Below are 27785 nucleotides of genomic sequence, written 5' to 3'. Positions count from 1 at the left end.
AATTCCAGTAGAGTGGGCAAACCGATATCTAGGAAGTTGCCAGCAGCTTCACTGTCAATGAAAGCCGAGAGGGCCACGCAACAGGCCCCGAAGGTGACCTGAGCGGGAACCAAAACAGCTTTTTTTAGGGAAACAATTTGAAGACCTAGGTGAACCTTCCCCTCATTCCCTAGGCATGCTCTTTTCCCGGTTTGTTGGGGCAAGAGTGGGAGAAGTGACCATTGGCGCCATAGTAGAGGCAGAGGCCTTGTGACCGCCTTCTGTCCTTTTCCTCAGAAGAGAGACGGTATGCCCCTAGCTGCATGGGCTCCTCAATGTCTTCAGAGACGGGAATACAAGCAGAAGGAAAAGAAGATGCCTTTTATTCCGCCTTCCTCTCCTTAATTCTCCTGTCTAACTTGATGGCGGGCTGCATGAGGGTCTCCAGAGAGGTTGGAGAAGGGTACTGCACCAGAGAATCCTTGATCTGCTCTGACAGCCCTAAGCGAAACTGGCTGCGTAACGCTGGATCATTCCATTCGCTGTCAGTCGACCACCGATGGAATTCAGCACAGTACTCCTCTGCAGAGCACCGGGCTTGCTTCAAAGCCCGCAGATGAGCCTCAGCGGAGGCCACTCGATCCAGGTCATCGTAGAGCAGACCCAATGCATTAAAGAAGGCTTCCACAGACTGCATGGTAGGACTCGTTTGAGGCAGACTAAAAGCCCCAGACTGGGGGTCACCCTGAAGGAGGGAGATGACAATCCCGACCCTCTGTGTTCCGAACTGGAAGACCGAGGTCTCAGCCGAAAGTAGAGTTTACAGCTTTCCTTGAAATTCCGGAACAAGGCTCTGTTCCCAGAAAACCGATCCGCCAAATTTAACTTGGGTTCACCTGCAGGAGCCGATGTAGCTCGTGAAGTCCTAGAGGTTTCCTCTTGAGCAGACAAATGGTGGGATAATCCCTGGACCATCTGTGACAGGGTCTGAATTTGACAAGCCAGGACTTGAGCTGGGGACAAGTTGGTTCTGCTTTCATTCATCCCGAGGTTTTCCTCCTGGAAATATTATATTTCAGGTCGGTTATAATGTTAGGCTGACGGTTTGATCACCAACTCACAGAACAAGATGGCAGAGGTCTTCACCTATAGCAGTCGCCTTTCCCTTAGAGCTTTATATGCTCACCAGTACTCAGATGCCCCCAGGGCTTAACTCCAGGCATAGTGTGAGTTGGTAATACAGGCCTGTAGCAGCAGACCAGGAGACTGAATAGAAGGCAGCAGATAGTCAGATGGTAGCCGAGGTCAAGGGTCATAAGCAAGCAGAGTAGTCAGTAAACACGCTAAAGGTCAGGGTCACAGGCAAAGTAGCTGAATCCAAGGTTCAGGCCAAAGGGTCAGGGTCGCGGTAAAACAGTCAGAGTCCCAAGTCCAAGCAGACGGTCACAACAAGAAATCCAACAGGGAGATTATCACAGGATTGGATCCAACAAACAGATAGGAGCAGGTCAGCAAACTGGGTCAGTAAGCGCTATAACTGGCAGGGAGGCTAAGCTCTTCCTGCCTTAAATACTAATACTGGCCAATCAGGGCTTACTCTGTAAATAACGATCAGGAGGAGACTAACTAATAGTGCCCAACATAATTAGCCCACAGGCTTGTAGAGGCGCACCTGGCTGCTCTGTGTACCTGGGGCGCAAGCGCTGTTATTTAGGCGTTCGGACTTTGCCCTGGCAACGGTCGGACCAACTACAAGAAGTGGCGTCCCTGTCGTCAAGGAGACTGTCGAGACACCAGACGGAGCCAGAGAAGAGTCTCGACGGTGCCCGTGGCCGCTGCGGCTCCTAACAATCGGGCAGTCGCTGTAAAGCAGTTGGTTCTGTACCGACGGACTCCACAATTTTAGGATTGTGTTTCCTGTTACACTTCTGGTTTCACAGATGGAATCCAATAGCCAAGTATCTCTAAAGTATATAGAATTTATGTTAATATACATTTCTAAAGTATTCAACAAGTGAAGTTAATAGTCCAAAAGCAGATAAAGGTATCAAACAATTGCAATGCAAATCACAGAAGGAAGCAAGGTTCTGTGAAAGCATCTGGTTCAGATTTAAGCACAATACACAATCAATAGCTTTAAAATAGGAAGTGTCTTTTAAAGGCCGCAGCAGGAAAGGAGATCCAAGACGGTTATTGATGTGACAGTCCTGGTTATCTTGGATCATCTTCATAATTTATTTATTTATATAGTGCCACTAAATCTGCAGCGCTGTATAGTGAACTCACGCACATCAGTCCCTGTCCCATTGGAGCTTATAGTCTAAATTCTCTAACATACACACAAACAGACTAGGGTCAATTTGATAGCAGCCAATTAACCTACTGGCATGTTTTTGGATTGTGGGAGGAAACCGAAGCACCCGGAGGAAACCCACGCAAACATAGTGAGAACGTACAAACTTCACGCAGATAAGGCCATGGTCGGCAGTCGAACTCATGACCCTAGTGCTGTGAGGCAGAAGTGCTAACCACTAAGCCACTGTCATAGTGAGGGCTATTCTAAGGGCAAGTTCATCATACTAAATGAATTCATCAAACTTGATATGATTATCTCTAGTTTTCCAAGCTGTGATTTAAGAATGATAAAAGACAGTACAGTACAAAATGAATATTTTATTATTAAAATAAAATTAACAGCAGAAAATGTGAATTTAAATAACCTCATCCTCCCTATTTATTATACAGACAAGAATACATCTATTATAGCCCCTGGTAATACAGTCGGTTCTAAGTTACAGAAAGCTAAGTTACAATCTATACATTTGGGAGATCACATCTGCACAATTATAAGTATAATTCTCACTTGGATAAAGATAATCTTTGATACAAATCGTGTTTATGACCATTGAGAATCCTTCCAAGCTAACATTAAAAATAAGTGCTGCAATTATTACAAATATTTCCCTATAAAAGACGAGTACTAACTACATGCCTATTAAAGAGTTGACTTCTGCACTGTAAGTATGACACATCACTGTTACTCAACCTGCATCATTCACCCTCATTTGCTTCATAAATAGATTCACTACAACTACATCCTCATCCACACACATCACTGTCACTTCTCCATCATACATCCTAATGAATACATTGATCACTATCATTTCAAAGTACTCTATCATATACTCTATTCCATACAGACACCACTGTAACTACACCTCCATCATACACCCTAAACCATATACAAATTACTATCCGTGTACACACCTCTTTTCTTCATGTTATGTATTTTACTGATGTCTTTTAGAATTAAGTACATGACTACTCATAATATATGTATGTATCGCAATGTTCATGTCTGGTGTTAAATAGCAATAAGTGATATTACCTCTTTGTTTAAAGTTAATCATCACATTTGTACAAAATGATCAGTTTCTCTGCAGAAATGTGGACCGTGTTAATTTTTGCCCTTCTTCCACTGATTTATTCCATGGATCAGAGATGTAGACTGGATCTCCCTGCTCTTGAGGGGTTAACACAACCAGGAGATATCATGATAGGTGTTTTAAAACCTATTTTTATGGATAAAGTTTACCAAAACATTTCCTTCACAGAGAAACCACCCCAAATCAAATGCTCAACGTAAGTATGGATTAGAGTGCTTTTTCGCTGATTACTTTTCCATCTGTATTTCTAAATTTATTTACGTTGCTTCTTCTTGGTTACTCATGTGATATTATGTTACTTTAGTATGTGTAATTAACTATTTTTCTTACACTGTATTTATTTCTGTTTTGAAGATTCTGGCTTGATTCTTACCAACAACTTCTAGCCATAAAGTTTGCTGTAGAAGAGATTAACATGAATCCCAATGTTCTCGGAAATGTTACATTAGGGTTACAGGTGTATAAAACATGTAATGTGATTCACTATGAAGTACAAGGGGCTTTACATTTGTTAACTGAATCCAGCACGGCCATCCCCAACTACAGGTGTCGTAGACAACCAACCTTCAGTGCTGTTATAGGATCTACCTTTTCCACAAGCTCAATTATCTTGGCAAATATTTTGGGGCTCTTCAGATACCCTCAGGCAAGTGTATTTTATTTTGTGTCCTTTAATCGAATACTTTTGATTTAATAAAGAATGTACATTGCCTTGTCTTTATTTAATTTAATAAGAAGAACTAGAGATGCTCATTGTTAGAACTGTAGAATAACAGAATGAACCTATTGTTTTAGCTGAGTGATCCATATGTGTGCATAAAAGGCATTTAATTCATAACCAGTGTCCAATACATAATGATGTGATAGGCATATCCCTAAATCTTTCCAAGTTTCCCACTACATTTTACAGAATAATTGAGTTGCTTGTCTCTAATGACACTAATACAGTATACTGACTAAACGGTTACATTTTTAATACATCATAAAATGAATAATTTGGTGACTGATATCAAGTTGATTTTGAGATGTATGTGGGAAAAAGTGCTCTGAGTCCATGCAGGTCCATTAGATTAATGCATACAATCTAAGTTGTAAGAGTAAACTGATTTCACACGGTTCAACATTTGTAGTCATGATAGAAATTGTGGTGTTAATGTAAATATTTGCAATTTTTATTTTCTATTTCCAGATCAGTGCAACATCAAGTGTCTCTCTATTAAGTAATCGAATCAGGTTTCCTTCCTTTCTCAGGACTATTCCCAGTGATAAGGAACAGTCTATAGGGCTGGCTAAGCTTATTTTGTACTTTGGTTGGACATGGGTTGGACTGTTGACTGTGGAAAATGATTATGGCATACAGGGAATTCAGCCAATCATGCAGGAGATAATAAAGGCTGGGGTATGCGTGGCCTTCACTGAATATATTCGTTTATCTCAACCAGATCACAACGCTCCCCATATAGTCAAGGTCATTAAAGAGTCGACTGCTAAGGTTGTCATTACCTTCTCTGCTGATATTCAGTTGGTGTCTATCATGAATGAGATGTTGAAACAGAAAATCAAAGGGAAGATTTTTGTCTCCAATGCTGATTGGTCAATGTCTAATTTGTTCTCAGATAAAAGCTTTTCTCAGATTTTATCCGGATCCATTGGATTATCTATCAACAACAGACAGATTCCAGGATTTAGTGACTACCTCTATAAGGTCCGCCCTTCTATAGTAGAATCCTGGGTGAACTTGTATTGGGAGAAACTTTTTAATTGCAAGTTTCTGTACCATAAAAACATAACTGGCTCTTTGGAAACTACCGTGAACGAGTGCACAGGAGCAGAAAGTTTAGACAACATCAAGAACAGCATCGTCCACGTCAATAGCTTAATCTTTACTCTTAGTTATTATGCTGCAGTCCATGTTGTGGCCAAAGCTTTAGAAGACATGAAAAACTGCAACTCAATGGATGGAACATTTTCTTATATGAGCTGTAAAGACATTTTTCATTTTAAGCCTTGGCAGGTAAATTTATGTCTCGGGTTAAAGTACTATAGAAGTGATCCTCTGCAATATTGTGATAAAAGATAACTGTGCCCAAAGCTTTAAGTTTAGGTGGATTTCACTAAGATATGATCCTTAGCTTTGGTGTAGTGATCCTCTGTCCTGGTGGGTCCTTTTTCATTGGTGCCAGTATTTCAGCAATGCACTCTCTCTCCTACAAAGGCAGACCTCTTTTAAACTCTTTGTGGAGTTTTTAATGCCTATCCACCTTGAACTTTCCATTATCCTTTGTTGCATTAGTATTGATATAGTAATTTATACTGTATATACACTTCTGTACACTCACTTTATACTGTTAATTAGGCACGTTTTCCTGTACTTTATTGGCTACTTGATTTAGTTCCTTACCATGTGTATTTAATTAGACTCCCTCATTACAGGAGTCTTCACACAAATACGTAATTTAGGATCACCTAAGCTATTTTCTTTCTTTAGGCTATCAATATTATAATATTGCTGGATGTATGAAACCCATAAGTTCTGCCAACATATGGATGAATTTTTTTTTGTTTTTTTTGTAATTTAAGATCTGCTGTGATTTGCTTCAGTTTGCTGGATGCCAGCTCAAATTTACCCTACCCACTTCTTACCAACCTGTTTGGGAGCAGTAAGCAGCACAAATACGCAAAGTGAGAACTAAGGGTGCCTAAAAGTACTCTTTTAGTGTTCCTTTAGTTGAGTTGAGTTCAGATTTGTTGGTATTTAGATAAGTGTGTTGATTTTTTTCTTCTTTTATGCAAGTTTTGTAATTTAATTGCTAGTTTTTATTGTTAATGTTTCTTTAGATATTTGTTTAAAGTTAATGTATTTATTTTATTTAATATAAGTATATTTCTTTCCTAAAAATTAATGTTAAGTAGTGACTGAATAGTAGTCACCTTATTCTTCAGAAATATGTTCTCCCAGCCCTTTTTATCCTTGAAGACTTAGAAGCAGATCAGGCAACTAGAGTACCAGTACCGTCTGCTAACGCTCCAGAAGCAATTCTAGTACAATATCTATAGCTAAAAACCTTTGCCTGAATTTAGAGTTTAGTCTCACAGCAATAAGGTTAAGGTTCTAGTAAGCAATGCTGTTATTGAGGACATGACAAGTATCTAAAGTATGTAGACATGGATTTGAGCACTAAGTGTGATTCAGGAACAGTGTTGAAACATTCCCACCGTTCTTAGTACTGTTGAGAAAAAAAATCACATGATGTTACAAGTATTGTCTGTGACAGATGTTAATGCATCAGGGGCTGCATATTCTGCCCATGTCAAGGACAAATTTGGCAGCACTAAACCGACTGTCTGCACCAAAGGTTTAATCCCCTTTGTTGCTGTTTCCATTGTTTTGGCATCACTGGGCATTAGTATCAGTGCCAAGCTACATGCAAATGCCTCTGCAGTAGTCATGGTAGACCCTTTTCGTCATTCACAGTAATCATCTCAGGTAAGCATGGGTGTTCAAGATCTACCTTGGGGCATCTGCTCTAGTCCATAGTGTTGCCCACAGTTGTCTACTGTCATACTATAAGGAGAATGCTGCATGCTCAATGGCAGTTACCTTCAATCTTCACAGAGCAATCGTGCAGAGGAGGAGCCAGGTACCAGAGCAATTGGGAACCTACAACCCCACCACATACATATATATTTTGTACAGAATGGACAAAGGCAAGGTTGGCATGCCCTGGGCAGGGTGGGAACCTTATATGAAGGGCAAAATACAGGTGCATGCAGCCTGCTATGAGTGCCTCTGGTAGGGTGGTGGAATATGGGGTTGTTTACTCCAAATATAAAGTATATACAGTGCAAATATTATTATTATATTTTTCAATATTTGGTGTGGGACTAATAATACCCTTTTACAGCTGCAGTAAGGATGTCTGGGAGTGTGATCCCTATTCTTGTTATATCCTAGCACCTGACTAGACTATTTTGTATTTGGTCTTTTACTCCAATCATAATCCAGGCAGCAGGATTTAATTTTGTGTTCAGGGCAGTTAACAGTCAGAGTTGGATCCCATACCTTACTAATGACATACCAGATAGTTTCAAGTCCCTATTCCTGACTGTTTGCTTTGTCTAATATGAGGGTGTATTTAGTGAGCAGGATCAGAACATGTTGCTGCACATTAAGGTAGAATACATGCGTGTCACTCACTTTGAATATTCAGTCATGTGTATCATTGAGTCCTACTGTTGCATGTCCACATTCCTTTTGCATAGAACCAGGGACACAGTGAACACAATAGACCATGTACCTTCTTGTGCATTTACAGGTGCTGCTCTGACTGATTTGACTGTTCCTTTGACTGTCATTTACTCTGGGCGTTAGACTGTCACCTTGATTTCAGAAACAGAATATTCTAGCTTTGTGCCAGTTTTTTGGTTATGTTGGTAATTGGACTGGTTTATATGTTGTACATCTCAGAATGAAAAGGTGCAGAAATATATTGTGTAGCTATCTGCCAGCTGCTCAAACTGTCTGTCTCTACCACAACCTGAGTCACTTCACTGCTTTTGCCAGTCTCTCTGTATGGAGTTGGTAACGAATGGACATTTGGATTAATCACCTATTTCACTTCACTGATTATTTTTATAGTTTGAATTCAGAGATTTACATAAAAAATAGATTAGAGCTTATGTTTATGATTAGACTATAATGACACATTTTCCAAAAATAGAAGGCTCAGGGTAGGGCTGGCAAAATGTAGCCCAGGGTGCAAGACTCGACTCAACAGCTTATTAGAAACATTTTAAAGGAAAAAAACACAGGTGGCCAAGTGACCCAGCCAAAGGTAGTTCACTATGGGACCAGCCCGGCGCACAGATATACATCGCTCTACACAATTTTAAATTAAAAGATGTTTTCAAATTAAAAAGAAAAACTAATTAATTATCTACTTTACAGCTCCTGCACTATATAAAGAATATGAGAGTTTTACTGAGCAGCGGAAGTGACATTTATTTTGACAAAAATGGTGGCATCCCTGCAGTCTATGACATTATCAACTGGCAGCTGACCCAAGAAGGGACATTGGGACAGGTCAAGGTCGGCAGTTATGATACCGCAGCATCTTCTGGTCAATTTATCAACATCAACTCAAGTCTGTTGCTGTGGTCTATGGGAGAAAAAGAGGTGGGACCTGGTTAAGATTGTCAGTATTAATTATAAAGTGTAATATTGAGAAGATGCATGAAGTTTTAAAACAAGCTATTGTGCTTGAGGGACTGATGTAAATGCTTATTTAAAGTTTGTTTGGAAAGTAAGGCATTTTGTTCAGATACATGACATAAATGTACAGTAGATAGTCTAAGATTTTTCTAATGTTGCATATAATAATACACAATATTACGCTGTCTAGTAAGCTATTACAAATAAGAGCATTCCTAGTTATTCCATGGGTCCAAGTTATCCCTATTGTCTCCTGCACAGAATGCAAAATAACACTGGGATCATGTGATCTGAAATATAAAATAAATGTCAGTGTGTAAATGTGGGATATCACTTTGTATTAACATCTAATTATATATTGCTAGCATACTCAGCAGCACATTACAATTGTGGATGTAAACAGATATAAAACAAGCTTGGGTATTGACAGACAGTTAACGCCAGTAGGAAAATAGAAGTTTGATACATGAGTTTAAATGTCACTTATTTTATATCTGTTCCTCCATATTGCAATGGTAAAAAACTGCTTAGAGGGGCTAAGGGGTGTAGTCATCTCTAAAATGTTGGTTTGGGTGTAAAAGTATTTTTTTAAGTCTAGAATGAGAATATATGTAGTTTTGAGTGAACTTTGTGGAAAAGGTGGTAATTGGGTAAAATAGCCTTGGGTGGTGAAGAGGTTGATTTAGGAGTTTGATAAGCTTGTTTGAACAGGTGAGTTTATAGAAAATGTTGAATGGTTTGGAAGCTAGAGGAACATTGTACGAAAGAGGGGATTCAATTGAATGGGTGGAGCTTAGAATTGTGAATGAAAGACGCAGATATTGGGCAGAGAATGGAGTGTTAGGAGATATTTTGAAATAAGGGAAGAGATGAATGTTGGTGCAGTTTTGTTTCTAGCCCTATTGGTTAGTGTTGTGAACATAGAGAACTTACAGTTATTTTTAAGGGCTAGCCCATCACATAATTGTGTGGAATAAGGCCTAAATCATAACTGCAATGTAAATATGTTATATCAAATGAATCCATTGATAAGTTGAACTACAAAAGTGTAAAATGTGAAGACAGAAAGTCTGAATTGCTGGCTCTGCACATTCCAGTGAGAGAAGATAGGAGTGTCACCTGTGGCAGCTGCAAAGAGCCCCAGCGGTGAGATATATCCTGGCCTGGGATAAAGTTTTGACACCTGAATAGCCTTTAGGATCCGCTCAGCATGGTGTCTGGCTCAAAGATGCTATGTGCTAACTTAGGCTACATGTTATATAGACAAAAATAATTCAGTTTTAAACTATGCCACTTAAAATCAATAAAAGTAGTGATCAACCACATATTCCTCAATAGCATGATGAAGGGCAGCTCATATGTCAAATTAAGAATTCTGTCCTACAGGGAGGTTAAGGAAATGAGTGTAAACTCTACAAGTGTTTGGGATCAAAAGATGGTGGATTTATTAATAATAAAATTGGGTCTGTGTGACGCTCCACGGAAAAGTTAGGTCACATAGTAGAATTGGGTAGTAAATCAGAAAATGCAAATGGTGATTGAAAAAAGTATCACAGACCACAAACCCAGGGGGTGCGGAAGGGTGTAAAGGTGTCTTTAAAAAGCTGAGACCAGTTACAGCAAATTGTCAGTCTTTGGGGAAATCAATCATTCATTGATAAGCTGTCCAACTTCAAGCCAATTTCCCTTGGCTCAGAATATATCACTTCGATGTAAATTATACTCTGAATCTAATCCTTTTTATTTTAAACTATTTTGCTTGTGTATGTTATGTCACTTTATTACTTTTATTGTTTTTTTATTTTATATCTGAATGCCCTGTACTTTTGCATATTAAACCCATAATGTAATATGTGGCGTCCTTGATACTCTAACGAATCCATTAGCCTGTTAAGAAGAATATAGCTCAAACAAGTTAACCCTTTGAATGCCAGTGTGTGATTTGTTGATACATTTGATTAACAAGCTTAGTGTGTGCTTGCAATTACATTTGTGTAACAGTCTTGATGTATGTAGAGTTAACCATTTATTTGCTGGAGGGGGCCTTGTTAGCCTGTGGTAGCTAGAAGCCTTGTGTGCCACTGTGGGACAGTATATTGGGGTCCTATTGTCCATATTCAATAGGTGGTGGAAAACCTGAAGTGTATAGGGGTGTGAGAGTTGTCTGGGGGTGATTCAGTAGGTCTATAACCTGGGTGATAGGTAGAAAGAGACTGCGGAGTGGAATTGTGTGTGACCTCATACAGCAAACACCCCAAAGTCACGGCAGCTGGGAGCATGTTCGTGATAGTTAGTAAAAGTATTTTATATTGGATTCTGTAAAATACAGGCAACCAATGTAGGATCTGACACAGTGGAGCAGTAGAAGAAGAACATTTGGCAAGGAAAATAAGTCTAGCTACTATGTTCAAAATAGGTTGTAGTGGTGAAAGTCTTGTTACGTGAAGACCAGGAATAATGAAATCGCAAAAGTCAACGCAGAAAATAATGGGCCTCATGCAGAGTTGAAATTATGCCAGTTAACATAGTGTTAATTGCACAAATTTGCACTGAGCATTGGCATAAATAGTACTGACACATATATGTTAATGCAAACTTCTTGTATCTGATTGTTGTTCCTTCTTATTATTGTAGAGGCACAAGGAGGGAAGGACCAGCAATCTCATGTGTGTATCATAAATAATGGTATCCCCCGTTAACAATCAATTAGTTTATGTAATTTTATATCCATAGTTCCCCCATAATTTAATACACTAATATTGTCATTTTAATATAATTAAAAATAAAATTTGGCCCCATAAATTATTTAGAAATTAATTTTGACTTTCAATCAATAAATGATTGCCCCCATGTTAATTGTGCTTTCTTTTATGTTCTGAATGGCAAGGGAGCTCGAACAGCATGAAGTTTGATCAATCTCACGTCTCTCAACCACCTCGATTTTCTGTCTGTTTTTCTGGAGGTTTTCTCGGTGGTTTGTCAAACAGCAACTTAGCAAATGTATCTTTTTCTAATTTGATCATGTTAAGAATCAGGATAGGAACTTGTAAAGTGGTGGTTTGTAAAACTGTGATTTGGCCTTTAGTAAATCCACCAGTATTAAATCTGTCGGAAAAACAGGCGAAATCTGGTGGTTTCATCATGCAGCCCTTTACTAAATCTAGCCCCAAGTGAGGGACAGGCACCAAAGTGGGTTACAGGCACCAAAGGGAGTTATATTATTGGCATTAGAATAAACTTGTCTTTATGAAATGCATGTTTGTCCATGGTCTGGAGACATAGTAATGGCACAATAAGGATATACAACAATTTGTGATATTTTGTGTCATATCAACAGGTCCCTCGCTCAGTCTGCAGTGAGAGCTGTCTCCCAGGTTTCAGGAAGGCTGCTTTAAGAGGACAAACTGTTTGTTGTTTTGAATGTGTCCCTTGTCTACAAGGAGAAATATCTAACCAGACAGGTAAGTAATGGACCTGCTGATACATTTCTGAGATACTATACACATGAGAAGAAGTATATTTTGTCTTCTGAAGTTTGATATATCATATGCTGTTCTTGATAAATTAATGAAATTTGAAGTGGATGAGCCTAAAACTACCATGTAGAGAAGGTGGGAGGAGGATGCACTAGACAGTAGACAGTGTAGTATGAGCTGCAGTATGGACGGGGTTAACCACTCCCCTACATAACATAGAAAGGATAGAATAGCCCAAATGCGCTCAAATACTTATGAAGGTCTGGGGTGTGGGAATGAATGTTACCGGGTGGTGGTATAATAATGTTGGGATAAAAAAGTGGGTTTGCAAATGGATTATGTGACACAGACCAAATCAGTACAAGAAAACAGCCAAATAGAGCAGTTAACCAAAAAACAACAAAAGCAGAACAACAAAAACAAAAGCAAAAACAAAACAAAGCAAAGTAAAAATCAAACTTGGATGCAGATAAATGCAAAAGACCGTGGAAGCGGAAATAAATACTGAATGTGGAGTTACAGTATAAATGTCTATGGTTGCAGGTTTGTAACAGTGAGGTGAAGGGTATGCAGAGATTGTCCGTCAGCATGGATGTGAGGCTGCTGATGGCTCCGCTATCCTGGGTTACATGCCTATGTAATTACGTTGTGGTGGATGTAAATCGCTCAGTAGCTGGCCCTTCTGCACAGTTTGTGGTGCCTGGTCTCGCTGTTGCCAAAGTGCATCTGCGGTGGGACGAGTCAGGTCAAGATGTGGAAGCCTACAGGTCCCCGTCTGGAGGTGTGTTTGATGAAAGGCGCATTGCGTGGTGTCTCGTGCACGTCAGGTACCGTGGCCGGCGGGCACTGTGTACCGGCAGGCGGTGTCTCGTAAGACGGTGCTTGTCTAGCGCTAATGCCGCGCATGCGCGGCTCGCAGTGGGAAATGAGAAAAATGCTACATGGTGAAGCACTGTTGAACAGTTTAATGCAAGAGTGAAGAATTGCACTTACATCAAAATCACTTGGTAGTGAGCACGTAAATAAGGGTACAGGTTTCAGAGAGTATGTGACCCGACGTGTTTGGTCCTATTTGGACTTTCTCAAGGAGTGACTGTTTGAATACTGTGGTGTTCTATATAAGGGGAGGGCGAAGCCCTGATTGGATGGGGTTCATGGGGGTTGATTGGTTGGTAACCAAGAGGAGTGGTTACATGTATTGAGCCTACCAAATAAAGGAACTAATGTTGCCAAATGTTAAATTGCTCAGTAATGCAAGCCGCGAATACCAAAAACATAGGAAACATTAGAAGCAATAACAACAAAACACCTTATGAAATTATGACGTTATTTGGTGTTATACAATTCATTACTGAATACATTAGTGCGTTGCCCTTGTTTGTGGTATATAGGTATGGGAAACAGCTGTAGTGGGTGTGGTTAAAACCCCCGGGAGTGTGTAGATGGGGGAGAGGGGAGATAATATAGGGGGATGTAAATACTTGACAAATGTTATGTCGGTAGTAATATTTAAAAAAGGTGCAGCTTATGGGATTGTTTAGGGGATGGTATGACCAGTGTTTACCCGCGGGGGTAACATGTAAAATATATGTACAGTTGAGGTGTATAGGAGACAGGAGATGGTATGTATGAACTTATGATAATAGTGGTTTAAGGTCAAAATCGATGTTTAGGCCTCTGGGGTTGAAGGTTTTTAGATTGTATATCCAGGCTGCTTCTTCACTATTGATTTGTTTCAAAAAGTCTCCGCCTCTCCAATTTCTTTTGATTTGTTTAATAGCAGTGAATTTTATACCTTCTGGGTTGGAGTTGTGGACTCTATGGAAATGTTCTGGAACACTATGTAGTAGAAACCCTTTCTTGATGTAACGTATGTGTTCGCTGATTCTGACTTTTAATGTTCTTATGGTTCTTCCTACGTATGTTGTTATTGCTTCTAATGTTTCCTACATTTTTAGTATACGCGGCTTGCATTTCTTAGCAATTTAACATTTGTCAACATTAGTTGCTTCATTTGGTAGGCTCAATACATGTAACCACTCCCATTGGTTCCCAACCAGTCAACCCCCATGAACCCCATCTAATCAGGGCTTCGCCCTCCCCTTATATAGCACACCACAGTATTCAAACACTCACTCCTTGAGAAAGTCCAAATAGGACGAAACGCGTCGGGTCACATACTCTCTGAAACCTGTACCCTTATTTATGTGCTCACTACCAAGTGATTTTGATGTAAGTGCAATTCTTCACTCTTGCATTAAACTGTTCAACAGTGCTTCACCATGTAGCATTTTTCTCATTTCCCACTATAAGCCGCGCATGCGCGGCATTAGCGCTACACAAGCACCGTCTTACGAGACACCGCCTGCCGACCACGGTACCTGACGTGCACGAGACAACATGCAATTCGCCTTTCATCAAACACACCTCCAGACGGGGACCTGTAGGCTTCCGCATCTTGACCTGACTCGTCCCACCGCAGATGCACTTTGGCAACAACGAGACCAAACACCACAAACTGTGCAGAAGGGCCAGCTACTGAGCGATTTACATCCACCACAACGTAATTACATAGGCATGTAACCCAGGATAGCGGAGCCATCAGCAGCCTCACATCCATGCTGACGGACAATCTCTGCATACCCTTCACCTCACTACTACAAACCTGCAACCATAGACATTTATACTGAAACTCCACATTCAGTATTTATTTCTGCTTCCACAGTCTTTTGCATTTATCTGCATCCAAGTTTGATTTTTACTTTGCTTTGTTTTGTTTTTGCTTTTGTTTTTGTTTTTGTTTTTGTTTTTGTTGTTCTGCTTTTGTTGATTTTTGTTTCCTGCTCTATTTGGCTGGTTTTTTGTACTGATTTGGTCTGTGTCACATAATCCATTTGCAAACCCACTTTTTTATCCCAACATTATTATACCACCACCCGGTAACATTCATTCCCACACCCCAGACCTTCATAAGTATTTGAGCGCATTTGGGCTATTCTATCCTTTCTAAAACTACCATGTAGTCGTTTATGCATTGTACAGACTAAAATAGCCTGAAACCATTCAAAGCATTAGAATATTAATGGTGTACATTTTAACTTCACAATATATATCCCAAAGTAAATGGTTAAAAAAATCCAACATTCTTTCCATCATTTTCCATGATAATATGAAACTGTGAAACTGTTCTTTAAAACTATAACAATTTTTAGTTGTACTTTTCTGAGTATGTAATCTCCTATTCATGAAAGTAATATTTTATGTGCTGCTGAACGTAAAAATAAAAAGTAGAAAAGAAAACATTTAGACAGTGGGTTGATTACAGACTTTGTTCTAGACCATACAATGACTAGATGGTATAAAGAAATTACTTAAAGAAGATCAAAGAGGTGCAACAATATAAATCATAAAAGCTGTAGGGTGAAGTCACTGCAGAAGGACGTAGCTTAAATAATTCAATATCATTTGTCCAAAATTATATTGGAGAACAACCAGGAAGAAAAAGTTTAGATAATGACGCAAAAAATGACAAACATTTATACATAGAAACTTTTGTGCTCTTATAATGTTATACTTTATCTACTCCATCTTTTAGATTCTATTCAGTGCCTGAAGTGTCCATGGGATCAGTGGTCAAATCTCCAGAAAACCAAATGTCTACAGAAGACTACAGAGTACCTGTACTTTGAAGATCCATTAGGAGCAGCACTAGCAACTTCAAGCATACTGTCTTCCCTAATTCCTGTTTTAATTTTAAGGCTATTTATCCACTGTAAGGACACTCCTATAGTGAAAGCTAACAATTATTCTCTAAGTTGCCTCCTTTTGGTGTCCCTGCCTTTGTGTTTCCTCTGCTCTTTACTTTTCATTGGTTATCCCCAACCTGAGAATTGTCTTCTACGTCAAGCTGCTTTTGGCCTGGTTTTTGCTCTTTGTATTGCTTGCATTTTGGCAAAAACTATTATGGTGGTGTTAGCTTTCATGGCCACTAAACCAGGCAGCAGCCTGAGGAGATGGACCACACCTCAAGTGTCCTACTTGATCATTTTCATTTGTTTTTTTTTACAGTTCCTATTGTGTCTTACTTGGATGTCACTTGCCCCTCCTTTCCCACAATTCAACATTCAAACCAAACCAGAATTCATCATTATTGAGTGCAATGAAGGCTCTTTAATTGCCTTTTGGACCATGCTAGGTTATCTGTTTCTTCTGGCCACCATTAGTTTCATTGTTGCCTTCCTGGCTCGTAGACTTCCTGACAGCTTCAATGAGGCCCAGTTTATTACTTTCAGCATGTTGGCCTTCCTCTGTGTCTGGGTGTCTTATATCCCAGCCTCCCTCAGTGCTCAGGGAAAATACACTGTGGCAATGGAAATCTTTGCCATTTTGGCATCCAGTTGGGCTCTGGTGATCTGCATGTTTCTTCCTAAATGCTTCATCATAGTGTTCAGACCTGACATGAACTCCAGGGAATATCTCATGAGAAAAGACAGACATCAGTCTTAGAATAGTAAGATATAGAGAGAAGCATCTGCATGAATCAAACTTTGAATGTACTGTTTCAAGCTATACCTTAATATAATACATTAATTGTTTAAATTCTAAAATATAATTTGTGCCCTTTGAGTTGATTGTCAGAAGCATATTTTAATTATATTCTCATATACTAGATTTTATTATATTATCATTCATATGTTACTTGAAGCCACTACATATAGACAGGCGGAACAGGGGAAGGAAGGGTCTGGCTAGCATAGCCTGAGTACAGGAAGGGTATACTAAATGATAGCACAAGAGCTATTCCCACACACCTGGGCACCTGAGCGGTAGGTGTAGGTTAATAAAAACAATTAAAGGATTAAACTTACATTTTTGCTTGGTGCTCTACAGGTCCCAAATTTCCTTGACCACCTTTACGTTACTAGATATGCTTAATCTTGTGGTAAACTCCAGCATACTCATGGCACCAAGGCTATACTGACATTTGATGAACCATAAATGCCATGCCCTTTATTTCCTCACCCAATCACTACAACATTGCTGTCACCTTTGAAATCATCTAATGGATTTATTGGTCTTGGCAAAAGAGTAAACTCTCATTGACGACACTGAACTTGCTCATATAGGAGCCTCTCGCAAATGAGATCTTAGCGGTGGTGCAGTAATATTTAAAACCAATAAATTTTCCACACACAAACCTGAAATGTTGGCAATTTGCTTACTCTGCAGAGTATCTTAAGAAATTTTCCAGGTAAATATCATATTTTCCGTTGTCAAAGTCACACTAAGGATAGGGTTGTTTAGAAGTTCTAGAGCAATACCATCTCAGTTCAGTAGCCACTGGAACTGATCCTTTGGTGATCTCTGTGGCCTCCAAGATGACAGCAATTGCTTCTTCAACTTTTAGGGACATGGGTAACAAGCGTCCTGGCTCTGTGGGGCTCTCTTGGGATTTTAAATAAAATAAAAATAGCATCTGTGACAAGATGGACCTCCTATGCCAGCATGTTATGGTGCTAGTGACCAGCTCTTCTTACCTGGCCATCCTCCACTTTCTTTATCTCAAATGTGCCTCCCAGAGCCGCCTTCAGAAAAAATTGTAAAAAAAATGGTACTGGCTTCCAAACAACTGCCGGGACAGAGAAGCTATAGTGAGCCATAGCGAGTAGCGAGGCAACCCCTGACAGTATCCATTCCCGCTTTGAGGTTAGGTTGAAGATCCTCTACATTCAGGTTTATTTGGAAATTGATTGTAAAAGGTCTTCTTCAGTCACTTTGCATGTAAATTATTTGCAGGAATCCAAGATTTCTCTACAGGTCCATAGCCCATCCAGAGGACTAAAAAATTATTTTGAGCTATCATCTTTTTAGAATCAAAAAATCTTTCTACAATGATCTCTTGGTGCCCATCGATCTCTACTGGAGGAAGTTTAGCAGACATACCAGGCCTAAATATCATGAAAAGGCTTGTAAAGAGGTTAAAGCGGGCAGTGAATAGTGAATAGTGAAAAGTGTTTTTAATGATATTATCAGTGATATCATCAGTCCAAATTTCAGTCTCTGAAATTTTGCCTGTCCACAGACCAGACAGCTATTTTTGAAGAAACAAAAGCAGGTTGTATTACAATATATAAATGTCATATTGCAATTGGCTGATACAGCATACAGGCATGTCCTTTTTGGCTCCCATGGATACAATGGAGATTTTAGAGAAATTCTTGTAAAAGTCTTTGTTCACCAACTTTGATTAGAAACATCTGTTCCTTGAATTAACTCCTTCCTTTCTGCTCATATTCCTCTCATCAGCTCACACGAAAGGATAAAATTGATATAATAAAACCACATCAAATATAAATGATATACTAAAATAAGATAAAACAATGTAAATATGTCCATGCTAAATAATTGACTTCATCCAAAAAAACATCTTTGACACTTAATAACTTGCAGATTCAACACAGGCAATACCGGGTACTTCAGCTAGTTTATATATAAGTAGTAGACAGCATATACACACTGACTTAAATATGAATAATAATTATCATTCCAAACTAACTAGTATATTTATTTCCTTGAGAAAAACAGTATACTTTTGTTATCAGACTTTTAGCAGCAGAATACAAAAAATAAGCAGATTTCTTACTTTCAAAATTTAAAGTGTTTCTATTGCAAATATTCTTAATAATTTAGAAAAACAATGGGTGTTTGCTTGTGAGATTCAGCAGCAGTTGCACACCCACAAATAGACTATATATTATTACAGTCTAATCTTTTCTATTTTTCAATACTTGTCTATTTTGGAAAGGTCATTCAGTGAAATCTATATTTAAAAAAAGTTGTTTGCAAGGGTCAGCACGCAGCTGCAAACCCCCAAAAAGTTATATATTCTAATGTTTTCTATTTTACAATATTACACATTAGGTATTTTATCAATCAGTGTAGCTAACTCTTCGATATAAAATCAATTCATATTTTTATGTGCAGTGTCTAAAACTTTAAATGTAATCCATACTTGTACACCAGTTGCTTCACTAATGAGTTGTGATACTGGTTGTTGTTCACTCTTTTAATTACTTCTTTTCTTTCTTTTTATAGTCAAATATCTATTAAATGCTTTTGTGATACAATTTCCTTTAAATCAATATGTGTAAATACATTAACAGCTGGAATCACCTCACCTAGATAACATATTCTACCTTAATTCAGTGGTATACACTTATGTGCCTTACTTCCACATTTGTAATATGTTATCTGATAAAATACATGGTATTGCTACATGTAATATATCTATGTATAAAATATCTATAAACTTTCCGTACTTGTTATTCTCTAACTGCTCTTTACAATCACCATCTTGTATTGTATTTTGATGCTATTGTTCCAAAAGATCCCTTTGGTCCAACATATCTAAATTTTAGATTCATTTTTAAATGCAGGACTTTTCCCCATTTTACCTAGATGTTCATTTCTCTCATCTATAGGTCTATTAGTAAAATATATACATATAACACTATCAGTCAATACATGTGGCAGCAATTTTAAGTAAAGAGGTCGTGTTTCATTATATTTCCCAGCAACTGGTCTTCCCTCTAACAAATTAAGCAACTTTGTAAAATTTAAAGGTATTGGCAACAATCCAATATTTTGGTGTCCGTGCAGTGTATGTGTAAATATCCAACACTTATTTTAATTGCTCGTCCTATCGTACCATTTTACACATTATCAGGAGGGTTATCACAATATTGACATAAACACATTTAATCTCCAATTACTTATCTTTTAACTCTTCCTTATATGTGTCATTATTGTATGAGTTATTAGTTATGAGTAGAATGAATGATGAAGACAGTTCTGATTCTCTATTTTTACGACTACATGCCCCCATTTCCTCAAAACCACTACCAGATCTTACCATCAGGTCCCCATAAACAAATGTCCATAAAAAAATAATATAAGGTATAACAAATTTAAAAAAAATCATGCCTATAGCGGTGACAACAATAATAAGGATATTATCCTTTGACTTCTGGGTCAGAATCTTATTCCCAAACCACATCTTTGTCCAAGTCCTGAAACAAAATTGTTATATTTCGTTCCAAAACTTTATTAATCTCTGCGTCTTCCCAGCTCACTGTCGGATCGACTACCTTCTTGCAGTGGGACAAGAGAATCCTAGTATCTATTTCAGCAACTTTCAATGCTGTGGTAATTCCCATCGATCTGTCAAAAAACTAGAACATTAAAAATTTCTGACCATAACATTTTCCTGGATGTACATTCTGACAGTTCTCAATAGGCATTTATAGTACAATCAGTTTCAAAGTCTCTTGTTGCTTTTGTAACTGCTTACTCATCTCATTCACAAACTTAACAGTTACATCTTGAATGCATTTTAAAAGTCTCTTGTGGGCTGATAATAATATTGGTTTGACTTCCGCACAAAATCTCATATGGTGAAAAAATTTAATGGAGTTGTTCTGATGCTACACAATATTAGAGATAAAACCTCTAACCAATTCATCCCTGTGTTCTTCATAACTTTACTCAGTGTATTTTATATGCCATTAAATTGTTTCAGTAGCTTATTTTTTATTCTTAGTAAAATACATTTTGAAAAAAAAACTTACACAGTGAAATGTGTACCTCTGTCATTCTCAACCATTGGTGATATACCATATCTATACACAAATTCATATACCAATTTCTTTGCTGTAAATACTGCAGTACAACTTGCAGTTGAATTACACTTCTATCCCACATTGAAACATGTCCACAAACATTACTACATAATGTAGATTACGACATTTTGCCATTTGGATAAAGTCAATTTGTATTACTTGTAAAGGGTCTCTGCAGGAGGGATATGTGATGGTTCTACAGATATGGCTTTACCTTGATTCTTCCTCAGGCACATAAAGCATGAACCAGCCTTTTTACCTGTATAAGAAGAGAAGCCAGGTGCACATCAGTAGGCCTCAAGTCCACACATACCATACTTATCTAAATGAGTCAGACCATAGGCTGCTTCTGCCAGTGCTAGTAGGCTATCTTTACCATCGTTCCATGTACCATTGGTATCTTGTACACATCCCTTCAACTTCCAGAGGGCCAATTCCTGTGGATAACAAAACCTTTACATTCTGATTAATTTCTGATCAGTAATTAAATGAAACAAGAAATTCAAGTCCTGTGAAGAAATGTTAATTAGTAATGGACTTCTTACTACACATATTGTAATTTAATCTGTCCTTTTATTACTTAATGCAATTGAACATTATTACTTGTGTGATCTTAACACTTAATCACTGCTATCTACAATGACATCTGAATAGCATCTAGCTATGTTGAAAATGTGCTATCTACTATCTGTCTAGATGTTTAATACTTTTGCCTTGCACCAACTCACACACTGTTGTGAGTGCTACTTGCATATCTTGTACATAACTTTCCAATCTCATTTTATCTATTATAACTGCCATCTGTATAAAAAATTATACCTGCTCCTAGTAAGTGTGTATCCTCAATGTCAGATTTAGCAGTAAAGGTTCTAGTCCAAAAGTTCCATACAGTCATAAATAGGCATTAATTCATCAAAAATGTCATATACTTATCAATACTCTCATCCACCCTTTGTGCATTCCTATGCGCACTAATTAAGAACATAACAGTATTAAAGATATTACACCAACAAATGGTAAGATAATGAAGAGCCATTAGAACTCATTTCTAATTTACAAATTTGTCAGCAAAGACTTGTCATGTTTGTGCAAAATTCATCAAGACCATACGTTATGAAAATGGATAATTCATGACTAAGTACTGGATATTCTGCCTTATCCATAAATAATGCTACAGTTGCAACTACTTTTAAACAGATTGACAATGAATGGGCATCTATGTCTAAATTCAGCGCTATATTTGTCATGAGCCGTGGCGGTACTCACAGCCGCCGCGGCTCGCTTCCTGCTCCTTCAGGCGTCCTGGCCGTCACCATGATGACCAGGACGTCACTCCCGGGACTCGGGCTGACTGTTGCTAGGGCAACGGCCGGACGCCGAGAATCATCCTATGCGCTCCGGCAGGCTGTGTAGCCGGGCGCATGCTCTGAAGTTTTCACAGCCTGCAGGCTGATTAAACAGGGCATATGTTTATCACCCTACACCTGAATGGGAGTCCAGGGGCAAGCTCTGATTGGTAGCAGTATGACAGTAATTAGCCTGCAGGAGTGTATCAACTCCTGATTGGTCTGTGTCTGTATTTAAGGCAATAAGGTCTGCTGCCTCATTGCCGGTTATAGCTTCTGTTCCAGTTTGCTAACCTGCTCTGTGCCTTGTTCCTGCCTATTGAACTTTCTGCTGATTTCCCGTGTATGACCCTTTGCCTGGATTTGGACTTTGCTTGTGTATCTCGTGACCCTGACCTCTGGCCTGTTTACCGATCTTCCTGACTGCTCGTGACCCTTAACTTCGGCTTATTAATTGGAATTGCTATCTGCTGCCGGTCCTTGACCTCTGCTTGGACCTCACTCCGCTTGCCTGGGTTCTCCCCAGCCGGTGCACACTTCACGACCCTCTGTCAGTCTGCAGCCCAGCCTGTCCCCAACATCAGGGGCTCCAGTGAACACCTGACTGGCAGAGTAGACTCCGGGTTGTTTTGTGCTGGCTGGAGGGGTTCCTAACATTATAACCGGCCTAAAGACGTACCGGAGACGAGGTTGAAATGGATGGAAGCGGAACTTCTCCGTCTTCTGCGCAAGCCCTAGCGGGCCATGTTGAGTCCCTGTACCAAATGATCCAGGGATTGGCTGAGCGTTTGTCCATTCAAGAAGAAGCTGTGAAAACCTCACAGCCCACTCCGAGTTCCACCTGTGAACCTAAAATGAATTTGCCGGATCGGTTCTCCGGAAATAGATCCCTGTTCTGGAATTTCAGGGAGAGCTGCAAGTTCTATTTTCGGTTGAGACCCCGCTCCTCCGCTTCAGAGCAGCAAAGAGTCTGGATTATCATTTCCCTCCTACAGGGTGGACCCCAGTCCATGGCCTTTTCCTTGCCGCAGACCAGTCCTGCCATGCAGTCAGTAGACGCGTTCTTCGAGGCATTAGGTCTACTATATGATGACCCGGATCGAATGGCCTCCGCTGAAGCTCATCTACGGGCCTTGAAACAAGGCCGGCGGTCGGCAGAGGAATACTGCGCTGAATTTCGTATATGGTCATCTGACAGTGGATGGAATGACCCTGCCTTACACAGTCAGTTTCGTCTAGGCCTGTCGGAACTGATTAAAGACTCTTTGGTGCAATACCCGACTCCTACCTCTTTGGAGGATCTGATGCACCTCGCCATTAAAATCGACAGAAGAATTAAGGAACGAAAGTCTGAGAAGGAGGCATCTTCTCTTCCATCTGCCTTGATTCCTGTTACCATGGATGGTGAGGAGCCTATGCAATTAGGAGCGTATCGTCTCTCCCCTGAGGAAAGAGACAGGAGGCGATCACAAAGCTTATGTCTCTATTGTGGCACTAAGGGCCACTTCTCCCGTTCCTGCCCTAATAAGCCGGGAAAAGAGTATGCCCAGGGAATGAGGGGAAAGTTCACCTAGGTCTGCAAATTGTTTCCCCAAAAAATGCTGTATTAATCCCTGCACAGCTCACGTCCAGTGCTGGATCTGTGGAGCTGTCGGCCTTCATTGACAGTGTAGCTGCAGGCAACTTCCTCGACATCGGGTTGGCCCGCTCTCCTGGAATTCCGATGGTAAAGCTCAAATCTGCTATTACTGTATGTGGCTTAGATGGGAGTCCATTGCCTGGCGGCAAGATTACCTGGGAGACCCCGCTACTACAGTTGAACTTGAAGAGTCCATAATCTTCCTCTTATCGAATGTCCATCAGTTCCTTTGATTCTGGGCCACCCTTGGCTATTCCGTCATATTCCTGTCATGGATTGGGTAAAAGGAGAAATTGTCCAGTGGAGCTCTTATTGCACACAGTCTTGCTTGACACTGCCTCTGCGGGTGATTCCGTTTATTCCGGAGCAGCTTCCTTCACAATATCATGAGTTCTGGGATGTCTTCTGCAAAAAGGCTGCTGATACCTTACCACCGCACCGTGAATTTGACTGTGCCATCGAGCTTATTCCTGGTTCTAAGTTACCCAAGGGACGCTTGTACTCCCTCTCTGGTCCAGAGACTAAATCCATGCAGGAATACATTGATGAAAACCTGGAGAAAGGCTTCATCAGGCCATCCAAGTCCCCGGTAGGAGCAGGGTGCTTCTTTGTATCCAAAAAGACGGGGAACTAAGACCCTGTATCGACTACCGAGGGCTGAATCTCATTACAGTCAAGAACACCTATCCCTTTCCTCTCATCTCCGTACTATTTGATCAACTAAGAGGTGTAATGATCTTCGTGGTGCATATAACCTCATACGTATAGGAGCAGGTGACGGCATTCAATACACTTTCTGGCCACTACAAATATCTGGTCATGCAGTTTGGTCTTAGTAACGCCCCTGCAGTATTCCAGGACCTGATTAATGAGGTGCTACGTGAATTCCTGGGACATTTTGTTGTTGTCTACTTGGACGACATCCTCATATATTCGGAGTCATTGTCAGTACACCGGGGTCATGTCAGACAAGTCCTACAAAAATTGTGAGAACATCATCTCTATGCTAAACTCGAAAAATGCGAGTTTGAGGTTCAGAAGGTATCCTTTCTAGGTTATATAATCTCCTCGGAAGGATTCTCCATGGACCCAACCAAGGTCCAAGCAATCCTGAACTGGGTACAACCGAATAACCTCAAGGCGGTCCAGAGATTCCTGGGATTCGCCAATTGTTACAGAAGATTTATTGGCAGCTTTGCTGATATTGTGGCTCCTATCAGTGTCGGACTGGGGCATGAAGGGCCCACCGGGGGACTGCAATGCTAGGGGCCCACCAGTGGGGGTGTGGCCGGCCATCATAGAGGCGGGACCAGACACTAGAGGGGGAGTGGTCAGCTCACGAAGGACAGCTAGTACCATAGTTTAGTATATAAAGAATGCAGTGTGTATATAGAGTACACAGTCTTGACCTGCCCCTTAGATTGGGTAGAACAGTCACCAAAAATTGGGATTGTTCCAGTAAACCAGGCTTGGCTAACCTGTGGCACTCCAGGTGTTGTGAAACTACAAGCCCCAGCATGCTTTGCCAATATATAGCAGCTTATTGCTGGAAGGGTATGCTGGAACTTGTAGTTTCACAACACTTGGAGTGCCACAGGTTAGCTAAGCTTGCACTAGACTCAGAACATTTGACAGACTGTCCTACCTGTTGTTGTCACTTTTACCACCTGTGGCTTTTGGTTTCTTTAGTTGCGGCTTGTCTGTATCCTGGAATTTTGAGGGTCCTATTTGGAAAAAATAATGGATACATTTAGAAAACACCAACCATCCCCGCTATTAAATCAACAGCACCCACATTTAATAAATAGGCCTCTCTCCAGCCCAACATTAAAGTAATAGTACTCACATTTGTTAAATAGATCTATTTCCCTCCAACCGACCCCAACATTAAATTAATAATATTCCCATTTAATAAATAAACCTATTACCCTCCCTCCAAACAGCCCCAGCAAGAAATTAATAGCATTTACGTTTAATACATCCATTTCCCACATTAAATATTAATATTCACATTTAATAGATAGCCCTCCTCCCCACACTCAGCCCTGCATTCAATTATAGACCCAAACCACCCCAGCATTAAATTAAAGGTCCCATCACCCCCTCCCTATAGTGTTCTCTGTACAGCCCCCCTCCCTATAGTTTAGCAAAGGCAGCCCCCTCTAATTATAGTTTAGCATAGGCAGCCCCCCCTCACTATAGTTTAGTATAGATAGGCAGCCTCCCTATGCCACATAGTAGTGCCCCTAAAACAATAATATGCCACACAGTAGTGCCCCAAACAATGTTACTCCACACAGTAGTGCTCCAAACAATATTATGCCACACAGTAGTACCCGAAATTCACATGTGCCACGTAATACTGTCCCCAATTCATATTATGCCCACAATAGTGTCCCCAATTCAAATTATACCCTCAATAGTGCCCCCCAATTCACATATGCCATGGAATAGTGCTCTCTCAATTCGCGCACACACTAATATATATATATATATATATATATATATATATATATATATATATTCTCTGCAGTAAGCCTCTGCTTACCCAGTAGCTAGAGAACAGATGGAGGATATATATATAAGATAATTCTGTGTCAAGTGAAAGTCCTGGAATTTGGAGGAAATTAAAAGACATATCCAATAATATTAAATAAAAATAAGAAAATCTACTTACCCATATTTTGATTGATGCAGCCTCTGCTCCTTAGTCCTTCAGCGGCGGCGGGAGCATAAGACAGTCAGCTGACAGGAGGAGGAGGGGGCAGGTCACATGATCGCAGCTGCGATCGCATTTGAAAGATGACTGCAGCCAGTCATCTGTAGCAGCAGGGACGCCGATCACCAGGTGAGCTGACCCCCCCCTTTGATCCAGAACGTGGCTGCCGGCTGGATGACAGGATACGTATGTTCAGCAGCCATTCATTAATTCCTGGTTTAAGCTAAATATTCTACGAGTATTCCCTTTATTATTCCGCTCACGCTCAGACAGTTTGTGTGTAACACACTTACTGACAAGAAGTCTGATGTGCGTAGGGGGAACTGTTCCCTGTGGTCAAACCTTATCTGGAAATATCTGACAAGAATCCCTGGTCCTGGTCTCCCAGCAGGCACACGCTCCTCTGTCTAACACACTGGCAGGATCTGGGCACACATACTGCGTGTATTACGGGTGATATCAGGATGGTGATTGGGGAACTCTCCACACCAGGCCGGCAGTGAGAATGATTACAAAGGTTTATAACAAGCAGACGAGATGAACTCTGTACACACAGCAGCATGGACGCCGGGGAGGGCAGCAGGGATACCGAACATGTGAGCTGAATGGGCTCCGCCCACTTCTAGAAGGGGGTGTGGCCGTAAGGCAGAGGGGCCTACCGGTGATTTTTCCGGTAGTCCTGTGGGCCAGTCCGACACTGGCTCCTATTGTCACCTTGACTCGCAAGTGAAGCGATCCAGCTAATTGGTCATCCCAGGCAATAACTGCATTTGAAACCCTGAAGAAAGCCTTCGTGTCTGCTCAGGTCCTTAGACACCCGTATCCTAAGGTTCCGTTTATTCTTGAAGTTGATGCCTCTGACATCGGTGCTGGTGCCATCTTGTCACACGTGTAACAAGGGGTTATTCTACCGCACCAACTGTAGGATTCTTTCCCAGTCTGATAGAGAAATGTTCTTGAATAATGTATACTATTTATTTATATATAAATCAATTTAGCTGGGGTGCTACCTGGAAACCATACAATATCAACAATAGGAAAAGGAAAGGACAGAAGTTTCTTTATTTAGGTTGATCCTGCCAGTAGCATATGCTTGTCTCAAAGATTAAGCCATGCACGTGTAAGTACACACGGCCGGTACAGTGAAACTGCGAATGGCTCATTAAATCAGTTATGGTTCCTTTGATCGCTCCACCCGTTACTTGGATAACTGTGGTAATTCTAGAGCTAATACATGCCGACGAGCGCTGACCCCCCGGGATGCGTGCATTTATCAGACGGCGTTACCGC

General features: G+C 40.2%; 1 protein-coding gene across 1 annotated transcript; it reads left to right on the top strand.

Annotated features, from left to right (window-relative positions):
- The first annotated feature begins 302 nt into the window (after positions 1-302).
- On the top strand, positions 303-16619 carry LOC142150538 (extracellular calcium-sensing receptor-like). The gene is made up of 5 exons (XM_075205734.1): positions 303-442; positions 3780-4071; positions 4615-5439; positions 11975-12098; positions 15709-16619. Exons 1-5 carry the CDS (start codon positions 303-305, stop codon positions 16617-16619), a joined length of 2292 nt encoding a protein of 763 aa, XP_075061835.1.
- The last annotated feature ends 11166 nt before the right edge of the window (positions 16620-27785 follow it).

Source organism: Mixophyes fleayi, chromosome 4 (genome assembly GCF_038048845.1).
Source record: "Mixophyes fleayi isolate aMixFle1 chromosome 4, aMixFle1.hap1, whole genome shotgun sequence".
Lineage (NCBI taxonomy): Eukaryota > Metazoa > Chordata > Amphibia > Anura > Limnodynastidae > Mixophyes > Mixophyes fleayi.
The sequence above is the reverse complement of the archived record's forward strand: the minus strand, read 5'-3'. Positions and strand labels throughout refer to the sequence as shown.